Source organism: Pithys albifrons, chromosome Z, assembly GCF_047495875.1.
Source record: "Pithys albifrons albifrons isolate INPA30051 chromosome Z, PitAlb_v1, whole genome shotgun sequence".
NCBI lineage: Eukaryota > Metazoa > Chordata > Aves > Passeriformes > Thamnophilidae > Pithys > Pithys albifrons.
This window is the reverse complement of record NC_092497.1, coordinates 47,141,848-47,153,035: the sequence shown is the minus strand read 5'-3', so window position 1 is coordinate 47,153,035 and position 11,188 is coordinate 47,141,848. Positions and strand designations below refer to the sequence as shown.

The 11,188-nt window shown below is 37.7% G+C and overlaps 1 protein-coding gene across 1 annotated transcript in view; it reads left to right on the top strand.

The window, feature by feature from the left end:
* Nucleotides 1-8,807, top strand: part of MCCC2 (methylcrotonyl-CoA carboxylase subunit 2) — a 35,863-nt gene extending 27,056 nt beyond the window's left edge. Inside the window, exons 13-17 of the mRNA XM_071580034.1 lie at nucleotides 195-261; nucleotides 532-688; nucleotides 1,454-1,568; nucleotides 2,810-2,895; nucleotides 8,379-8,807. Coding sequence (XP_071436135.1) covers nucleotides 195-261; nucleotides 532-688; nucleotides 1,454-1,568; nucleotides 2,810-2,895; nucleotides 8,379-8,496 — 543 coding nt within the window. The 3' untranslated portion in view covers nucleotides 8,497-8,807. The remainder of the gene's footprint in view (nucleotides 1-194; nucleotides 262-531; nucleotides 689-1,453; nucleotides 1,569-2,809; nucleotides 2,896-8,378) is intronic.
* The last annotated feature ends 2,381 nt before the right edge of the window (nucleotides 8,808-11,188 follow it).

Sequence of the window (11,188 nt, the reverse complement as noted above, 5' to 3'; positions counted from 1 at the left end):
TTTCTTCTGCAAGAGTGAGTGCATGTTTTGCAGTTGAGTTTGGATGAAGGAGAAGTAGTATAGCAGTTCATGATGCAAATACACCCATGGATTTCAGTGGAAGGACTTAGGATAGACTTCAGAATGCTGGTAGTGATAACTTCACTTGTCCAACTTTTAATGACTAACCCTTTTTTGTATGTTCCTTTCCACAGGGTACACATTTTATCCAGCTGTGTTGCCAGAGAAATATTCCCATTGTGTTTTTGCAGAATATTACAGGTGAACAAGATCATTATTTGGATGTTGCACTATGTTGGAGGCTTTGCTCTTAACTGCAGAGGCTGTGTTTTAGACAGCCTTTTGTGTGCTTTGTAGTATCTACATCTTCAGCCTGTTTGGAAATCAGTCTGTCAGCAGCTGGTGAAGGCCTTGCCTTGTGGTTTGCTCTTCATGTTTTTCTGTGTGTGCTGTAAAGCACATAGCATGACACATACCACAGTATAATAATGTAAAGCTTGTAAGCCTTTTCTTCATGTTGTAATTCTTTAGGTTTCATGGTTGGTAGAGAATATGAGGCTGGAGGGATAGCAAAAGATGGTGCCAAGATGGTAACTGCCGTAGCTTGTGCCAATGTACCTAAAATAACCGTGATTATCGGTGGTTCTTACGGAGCTGGAAACTATGGGATGTGTGGACGGGCATATAGGTAAGTTTTGCTTCAAATTAGGACTGCAGATAGGAATAAGTTAACAGAGTATAACCTTGAAGTACCATTCTGAAAAACTATCTGAACTCTTGCAAAAGCTATGCTATTAGGAAAACAACAGTTCTCAGTGAATATGCTCACGAGTAAATAACAGCCTGATAAACTTACAGAGACTCACAGGCTTATGATTCACCTTAAACTGGGTGACAGAAGAGACCTTCTAACATGTAAATGCGTTGATGTCTTTTTCTCCCATTTCAGTTACTGGAGGAAAAATTGTACAGTCCTAAACAATCATTAGGCAGTATAGGCTGGTCCATTACTCTGAATTCATGGGAAGAATACCAACTTATGCAAAAAATCCTTAACCTTTATTCACTTCAATGAGCCTGTTTTTATAAGTAAAGTTTGCAGAATCCCTAATTTTTTTTTACATGACTCACATAAATTTGTAATTTCATTTTTGAAGGTTCCTGATACTATTGGAGTTGTTCAGAAAAAAATTTCTAAGGTTGGACATGTGAGCAGAAGAGACTTAAGAAAGATAAATAAATGTTTAAGGTGCTTGAATACAGGAAATGTACAGAATTTTTGCATTTTTTAACATAATGCTGCAAGCATTGAAGTATGTTAACGTCCATTTAAAAAAAAACAATATATTGTAATACTGTCACGCATAAAAATGAATTGTTAGCGGAGTTAATTAGTTCTTCGCTAGGAAATAAGGCAATGTCTTACCTTCATGTTTCATATGTATTTTTTCAGTCCAAGATTCCTATATATGTGGCCAAATGCTCGCATATCAGTGATGGGAGGGGAACAAGCTGCAACTGTTCTAGCTACAATAGCTAAGGACCAAAAAGCAAGGGAGGGAAAACAGGTACATCTTTCTTCTTTCATTTGCAGTAAAGATATTATGATTTACTCTTTCATTAGAGTTCTCACTTTATGAGCTAGGAAGAGGTGTTACAAAGTGAGACACCAATGAACACTATTCTCCCAATACCATGTGATGCATTGCCAAACATGCAGCATTTATGAAATGTGACTGTTTACATCTTTGAAATGTGAAGATCATTCATGACATTTCTTGTCTTTGCTTAAAAAGAGGAGTATTTCACATATCATATTTTTCTACTTTGTACACTGAGTTATTGGTTCTGCCTGAGGTGAGCAGCCAGAATCCTCCCTGGTTTGGGAGTATGAAGAGGAATCTATCAGAATAAACTGTCTTTCAACTATTTTGAAGATGTCTGTTTTATAGAAAATTGATCTTCTAAAGATTCAGTGACTGAGAATTACAAAACTTGTAACAGCAGAAGTCTCTTGAGGTTTGGAAAAGTTTTTGACTCATTTCAACATCTCAATTGAAAATTAATTCTATTTTATTTTGTAATGTTTTCTAGTTTCTCTGTAAACATTTTTTTTGTGGAGCTTCTTTTAATGATGAGGTTTATTATTTATACTAGTGCGTTGATCCCATAAGAAGTGATTTTATTGTGATGTCTTAAATTTTTTTTATTTATCATGGATGGTTACTCAGAATAGCAGAGCAGTATGAACATACCTCAGCGGTTCCCTTGTCTACACTTTACTTTTGCTTTCTATGGTTAGAATATATTCAGCCATATTACTGTCTGTCCTAATTTACCAAATTCCTGATACCCGGAAAAAAGTTCAAGAAAAATATTTGTAGTTAATGTAAGTAAAATGTGTTAGAAACTTGAAAATTCTCTGAATTACATTGCTGACCACTCTGGATCACAAAGAAACCCAGTGCTAGAATAACACAGACTTATTTTATTAAAAAATCTTGCCAAAGACAAATCAGAACAGGGTTTTTTTAGTACAGTGGCTTCTGTAATTTCTCAGATGCTAATCCCCAATTATTCTTAACTGAGATAAGTGTATTTTTATTCTCCTTTTTCCACCCATTGTTTGTAAAAGTGGTATTTTAATTTTGTCAAATATCTGAAATTGATAATTGTGTGCAAAAAGGGTGAAAAACTTTGGGGACATCATTTAGGCAGTCTCTTCTCCTGCATATAAAACTCTAAAGTCATTGTAGAAGAAAATATTAAAGAATATTTCATCTGTTTTTTTATTTGCATGTCTTTTTAGTTATCTGAGGCAGATGAAGCAGCTTTGAAGGAGCCAATCATTAGGAGGTTTGAGGAGGAAGGAAACCCATATTATTCCAGTGCAAGGTAACACATAAATGACTATTTCAAAATTTAGTTGTGATCACATGACTTAAGATCTAAATCTCAGTATTGAAGAACAGCAGAAGAGAGCAATCAGAAACAAAGATTGTGTTTAATGTGCAGGAGTACAACACAAGAAGCTTCAAATCAATGTCTTGTGTGTCTTAACTCAGACTTTTCTGAAGGCAGCATGCCCTTGCAGGAATTACTGTGCTGGTTCTGTAAGTAATGATATAGTAGCATGGAGTTCCTATGTTTTTATTCTGGATAAGATTTTTATCATTCTTCCCAGTGTAGTATCTGGTCACCTTCCTAAAGCCTGTTGAACAGTGTAATGAGTAGCTCCATGTGTGGCAGGAAGAATTCATTTTAGTGGGAATGTGCAAGAAGAAGCTGGTGGAAAGGGAGCAAGTAGCCTGAGGAAGACCTGGAGCCATTGCAAGTCTCAGGTCATGATCATGGTAGGTGTATCATGTGTTGGATAACAGCAATTTGTGTAGGGCATTAGCTGATGGATGCAGCATACTCATGTTTGCTGAGCAGTCCTTTGCAGCATGTTGGGCTCAGGCTAATGAATATAAATTCCCAGAAACTAGTTAGGCTAATAAAGCAAGATGGCATCCTGGAGTGGTACCTGGAAAGTAGCTTGGGGGGTTTCTTGGTCTGTGATTGTTAATCTGCATTAATTTCATCCTGTCTGTGCCAAAATTCCTGCACATTTTTTCCTTGTGGTATCCAAAAGCTAATTTTCCACAGTCTCTTGGCTGCTAATGGTAGCAGAGGGTGGCATATTTCAAGGGTATTTCAGTGACCCAGATGTCAGCTTGGTAAGCAGTGCAGCTGGCTGTGAACAATCCAGGAGACTCCTGGAGTGTGTAGAGGACAACTTCCTGGTCCAGGTATTAGACAAGCCAGCCAGAGGTGAGATATTACTGGACCTGGTGATCACCACTGCAGAGGAGCTCATTAAAGAGGTTAAGTTTGGAAACAGACTGGGCTGTTGAGTTCAGGATCTCAAGGATTGTGAGGCTGGCAAAGAACAAAGTCACGATCCTGAACTTTGAAAAAGTGAACTTCCAAGTGTTTAAAGAGCTAGTGGATGAAATCTCCAGGGAAACTGTCCTTAAGGACAGAGGAGCTGACGAGACCTGACAACTCTTTAAGGCCACTTTTTCTAGAGCTCAAGAGTTCTCCATCCTGATGCGTAGGAACTCCAGCAGGACAGGCTGCAAACATGTACAGATGAGCAAGGATCTGGCAGTGTGCACCCAGTGGAAGCAGGGTCAGGTGACCTGGGAAGGGCTCCTTCTTTATGATCTGAAGGAAGATACGAAATTAATGTTAATTTTACTGTGTTTTCTGTTGGGATGGTGGAATATACTTAGCTGAAGTAACCATAGCTGGGGAATCTGTATTAATGTTTAATCAAATTAGTACCTTCAAATGGAAGCTCTTGCTATTTTGCTCTGACTGGTGCTCCGATGGAATAAATATTCTCAGTGGGATATATGTGGCACAGGGTTTGTAATTTCATCTAGGCAGACTTTAGTGGTGCAGTTGTATAGCATGTGAGTCACCAGTTTAGGGAGGGTTTTGTTCTCATCACTGTTTGACATCTGCTTCTAGAAGAGCTCTATGTTCACTTTCTTTAGGTTTTATGCATGTTTAATACCCCCAATGCTAGTAAATTGCAGTTTATTTAGGGTGTTATATATAATCAGTGAAGATACTTTTGTAAAATCATTTATTATTATTAACATGGATTTCCTTGTGGCACATTGGTTGTGATTTTTTAAAAAATATTTTAAATTTATGTAAATGTTACAGAGTTTTCCCCAAATTGAGAAGTGATGTCAGATGTTAAAAAGTGTTATACTATCTCTTTTATTACCCATTAAAGATTAAGCCTAATACGTGTGACAAAACCCTGTGCTCTGAAACAGAATGAGAAATGAAAATGTGTATCATCATTTTTTATAACTGGATTTTAAGAAGAATTTTCCACTCGTATAATAACATTTTAAAAATGAGTCAAACTGTCTGTTTAAAATTAATCCATACCCCAGAGGAAAAGATGAATAGTTTGGGCTTTTTTTTACTTTTTTTTAAATGTTCACTGGAAACACAGTAAGCCTCCTTGTACTCATGACTGAAAATAATTGGATTAATTCAATATATTAAGTATATTAGGAATATAAAAACCTGTCCTCTCCCAGAAGTCAATACATAATTGTAAGCATTTACAACACTAAGTTACTAATCTGTAAGAAAGTAGCTTTACATGTAAAATTAAGACTAGCATTAAAAAAATTATTATATTCTAAATTTTTAATGTTCACTAATACTTGGACATGAAACTTGAGTGTTTAATACCAGCTTTGTGCTTTCTTCTGAAAAACTTTTACCAGTTATATTCCCAGAATATCTGGCCATTTTGTGAATTTAGGTTGTAAATCTAGGTGTCACCTCAGTAAATAGCCCAAATTTGCCCAGCCTAGAAGGTAAGAAATACTTTTAATCCTAAGTGACCTGCCATTCATTTGAAAAAGCAGGGTAGTTACACACTTCTTACTGTGCCTGTAGCTTGGAAGGGAAATGTGACCTGCACAGGTGAGCTGGCTGAGAACTGGCATGGGTCTGGCTTGCAGACAGTGCTGCTCTCAAGATAATAAGCCCAGCTGAGGCGTGAAGTCAAATGTCAGAGCTGAAATCCTGCTGAAGCTCATCTGGCTATAAGCAATGAAAGTGAAATGCCTCTTTTCACAGAAGACGGCTTTTGACAACAGTGTGTGAATGGTTCAGGTCAAAACATTCCAGGCTGGTTTCTCTCACTGTTAATTCATGTAGGTACAGTTGGCATTGTCTAGGAGCTCTTAATTTCTCTCTATTCTCTTGTAGAGATAATTGGGTATTTCACAGATATTCTCATGTTTCCTGCCCTGATTTCATGCTTTTTTGCCACTATTATCTAATTCCTAAGCAATGTCTCCAATCAATAACTCAGAAGTTCTCATTATTGTGGAGTAGGCTGCACAAGCAGAAACAATTAGATGAAGTAGGATTACAGTTTTTGCAGCAAGTAATATGCTTCAGGGAGGAATGTCACCACCTTGCACCTTGTAGACCACCCCTTTCTCAGCCAACATCAGCAACTGCTTGTTAGCAAGCATTTGCTGTAAGTCAGGGAGAGATAACCTGTTCCCTTTGCTCTAAAGGATGCTTCCTGTCTGTTTCCAAGCATGATAAAAAAATCCAGTTGACTGTCAACCAAATGTCAAGGTGCTGTATTGAAACTGAATCTGGATAGCCTTGGTTTTGTAAGATACCTCCACTGAAAAGACCAGCAAGAAAGCTCCCAACAACAGCTTTGCATTACTGAGAGAAAAAAAGACCACAGGTGGGCACAAAGACTGTTGTCTGTATTGCTGCTTGTGTGCAGCAGTTTGGAGAGTCCCTCAGCTGTCTTCTTGTTTAGTGTCTGCTTCACCCTTAATGCCCATTGAGATTGGTGTGACCTTCTGCTTCACTGGGCTTTGAATCAAGCTTTAGCAGTAATGAGGAGAGAGGAAGAAAATGCCCTAATGATCTTAAAATATCCCTATTTTAAATTTTTCTTATATATGATAACCTGTCACGTGTACAGTCAATACTGCTCCCTGTCGTATTTTTTAATCAGACTGTAACCAATTATTGGATTAGGACCTTTCACAATAAGCACAATAAGCAGTCTTAATTAATGGTGGTCATTAGTCAGCACCTTCTTTAATGAGTTCTATTAATCTGCTTACAGGTTTCTAAAAAGATTTCAGTGGTTTGCATCTTAACAAATTACATGAGCATTTTACTTTCGGCAGCTTCATTTCTTTTACTCACACTGTCTCAGTTACAGATATTTTATGAGTGTAGCTGTGACTCATGTTCCAGCAATGGGGTTTTAATAGATAGTTTAATTATTAATGGTACATGCCAGTAGAGAATATAATTTTCTTTAAACAAAGAGAAGCAGAAGCCAGGGGTGACTGTATGAGAGCAACTTGATTTCCATGCAACAGAAAATATTTATGGTTGTCCATTAAGATTTTAAAATACACTTAGGAAAGGGGTTATTCTCAGGAACCAGACAGAAAGAGCTTAAACCATGGACATTATCCAGAGTATGATACAGATGATGCTTGTGTGTCAACTGCATCAGAATTTGCTATTGCTGCCACTTCCCTGCAGATACAAGTGTGGCTGTTAGAATAGTCCAAAGCACATCTTAGTAGCCCACTAGAAAGGAGGTACTGACTGACATTTGAGGAAATTTTTTACTGCCAAGACAGTGAGGCACTAGAACAGGATGCTCAGAGAAGCTGTAGATACCCCATCCCAGGCCGTATCCAAGGTTAGGTTGGATGGGACTCTGAGCAACCTGATCTAGTGGGAAGGAAGTGTCCCTGCCCATGGTGGGGAGAATAGAACTAGATTATCTCTAAGGTCCTTTCCAACTCAAACCTTCTGTGATTCTATGATTTTTCTAGACTCCTTTATCTGCTGCTTGGGGACTGGCAGCCAGGTCTGTGAGTGTCACAGCTACTGCAGTGCAAAAATTTTGTTTTCAGAGAGAAACAGCATAATTTTGCCCAATTAATACCAAAGTCTTCCCTTCTCCAAGGCCCTTTCTTCTTCTGTACATCAGTTTTACTCTTGTCCCTCATTTAGTTTAACAGTCTCCTCTACTTGGGAAGCTGCACCATGATAAGATATATATAGTAGTGCATTTGATCTGAGCTGGGTGTCCTTTTTCTTCTCTCTCTGCTAGTTGGAGAACAGCTTCCTAAGCTTAATCTGAACCCTCGGGCTCAGTATTGTTAGAGGCATCTTTTATTGCATCATATGATAGATACATGTACTTGTTATAAAATAAAAAGCATATATTGTCAGTTTCATAATATTTTTATCTGACTTAATGAATATTGCTTCCCCAGCAAATGGCAAAGTAAAGCAGAGAGGGAAAACACTGCTGCTTTGAATTAATCATCATGTATTTATGTACAGTTTACAGTCCTCTTTTTTGGGGAAGTGAAGTTGGCACATTTAATATGCAAAGAAGAGTGCAAAATATATTGTTTCCTGTCTAATAGATTTTTTCAATTAATCTCCAAACAATAGGAAATTTGCATGTGGAACTTCAGTTAGAAAGTCTTGAAGGTAATGACTAGGAATAAGTATGAAGAATCTCATTTGAAATATGTAGATCTGATATTCTTTGTTTATCTAAAATGTATACTTCATTCTAGAAGATAAATTCCATGGAATGATACACACCTAACTCTTGTATTGATGGTCAAGGTGAATTGACTCCGTGGGTTTGAGTATAATTTAGCTCTTTACTCCTCTTTCTTTAGTATAACCATTTCCAGTTCCATCGGCTTGAAAATCTACCAGCTGCATACATTGATTTCCTTCAATTATTATTGATTTATATGTTTTGGGGTTTTTTCTAGGTTATGGGATGACGGAATTATTGATCCAGCTGACACAAGACTTGTTTTGGGACTCAGTCTCAGTGCAGCATTAAACTCACCTACAAAGAAGACAGAGTTTGGAGTTTTCAGGATGTAATCTTAAATATACAATAATCAGAATTATCTCTGTATATTTTCTTTGGGGCTGGGCAGTAAAATAACTACAATGTTGATATGATGAAAAAATAAAGATTTGTATAATGCTGTTTCTACTGAAAATTATGTAATTCTTTTTGCTGAGTAATTAGCACACTGCTTCAGTATTTTGTTAAGTGATTTGAGATTAGTCACAGTACTTGTGTAACTGCATTGCATGAATAAACTGCAGGTTCTAGCATTGTATTTCATGTTTGTTAAGAAAGCACTGATACTCTCTTATATAAATAAATCTGAAAAATATGCTACGTATTTGGTGCTCATCACCTCCTTTATTTAATTCTTTTTTGTATGTCTACTCTAAATGCAAAATATTTTTGCAATCCAATAAGAAAAAAGCCCTCATTTGTTAGCAAATTATTTTTGCAAAGAGAAGTGCTATAAGGGCAGCTAGGGAGTTCAGCAGGGCATGAAATTACATATTCATGGTTCCCTGAAGTCAAAGGAGCAAGAGAACCTGATAGATACTGGGATCTGGAAGCAGGAGGTTGCTGAGTGGACTTCTGAGGATGGAGATTGGCTGCAAAGGTATTCAAACACCTTGCTGTGTGGTTCTTCTGGCAAATTTTAGTTTCACAAACACACAGAATTCTCTGCACGAGGGTCAGTGCTTCACCCAGAGCAGAAGCTTGAAATCCACTGACTTATGGGGTATTTAGATGCTGGAGTGCCTTGGTTATTGTGACCTATTTACTGTAGCATGTTGCAGTGTAACATTTTTCAAGAATTCAATGTCTGTAACTTTGTTTCTTTAGAAACATTGCACGTTGTAGAAACTAAATGCTTGGCAAATAGTGTGTCTAAAATAAGGAGACAAATACTGTGCTAGCTGGATCTATGAAGGTGATTTTATCTAGCTTTGCTCTGTGGGTGCTCAGATAACCATTGGCAGAAATATTCTTAACTAAGAATCCAAGAGTTAATGTACATGAGTGGAGTTCCTGTCCAGTGCTGACCTGTGGGGAGGGGATAAATTGCTGGTAGGAGTGATTATCCTGGGTAAGATGCTAGCTGTAGTCTTCGTAGGCTTGTGTGGCAAATGAGTTCCCCTTGGACTCAGGCTGGGGATAGGTGGTTTGCTATCTACCAGCCTTGTCAGTTGTGTCTCAGGCAGATGCAAAAGAGAACATGATTCTCTGGAATGGGGATCTTCAATGTATATTACAGACAGCCTAGCTGAATTGTGTCATCTCTGACACACCTCTATATTGCACTAACAAGGCTGGTTTTCCCTCTCACTTTGCTGAAATGCAAAGTGTCCAAAACCTGGTGTGTTCTGCACCCTGGAAAGATTACTTCTGGACATCTGCACACATGCAGTCTCACTATCATACCGGCATGCATGTTCTTAGTATATTAAATAAATATTTAGCAGACAGTAATAGTTTAAAATACTGGCAACTGGGCACAGAGCTTTGCTATTATGCCACTGATTCTTGTTCATGTCTCCCTATATGGATTTGTGAACATGTTTGGCATGGACCCAGGATTTCTTTATCCTAAAAGTACAGTGAAATTGCTTATGGTTAGTGGAAGTCTGATATGCCTTTTAAAAAACCTTTTAAATATGTGTTTATAAATATAGCCAGGGAGACAAGAAGTTTCAGATCCTGAAAATGACTGCTGTTCATGATTTCCAATAGGAAGAAACCCTGTATTTTCTCCTACTACAGTGGAATAATCATTTCAGGCACTTCTGTTCTAAATTATGGGGGCCACTTCCCCCTGTCTGTCACTGCCAGAGCCATAAGAAGTTCTGCCTGTTTCTTCTAAGAAAATTGATCTCTCCTGAATAATATTTTTGCTATGAATATATTCTTTCAATGGGACTGTAATTAAATAATGCTAAGTTCAAGACAGTAACAGGTAATCCTGGATGCAGATAATAGAAGTAGGTATGTTTGGAAGGATTTGTGCTTCTGAGAATGATAACTCTCTATCCATTTTTATGTGTAAAAAGACAGTTGCATGTGTCAAAATTTCTACCTCTCAATATATGTGTAAGCTAAGTCAAAATATATCTCTGAATAAATGGGAATGTTCTGCCTTAGTAATACTTACCTTTGGAAACATGTTAAGCAAATGAAATTAATCAGGACAGGCTTAGTATCTTACCAGCATGTTCTTGTTAGCAGCAATTACAGTGCAGGACCTTCACTGCAGAACAGCATTCAGAGTATCACTGATGATTGTCACTCCTACATTGCACAGGTATTTTGGAAAAGCTTTTGCAGGTTAATGTGCTCTGTTTCCTATGCAGGCACTGACTACACTTGTGTCTGATGGCACTGATTGCAGAGATGGCATCTTGCCACCCAGAGGTTTGCTGGAAAACCTTGTTTTCTGAACATCCTACAGGAGTGAGGAATTGGACCCCATGCTTGTATCACATTTGGTGATGTTGGCAAATCTTCACGCTCACTCAAAATAATCTCATCTCTTTCATTGCCTCTGCCACCAGGAATCTCATGCTCTTGCAGTGGCAGCTACCTTTTAGGCTTAATGCCATTACAACAGTTATTCTCACTTTCCATTGGCATTGCATACCAGTAGGATCTCTTTGGGATTTTTAGTGAAAGGAATCTTAAATAAACATAAATAAAAAGGTAACTGCCACTGCTAAAGCATAATAT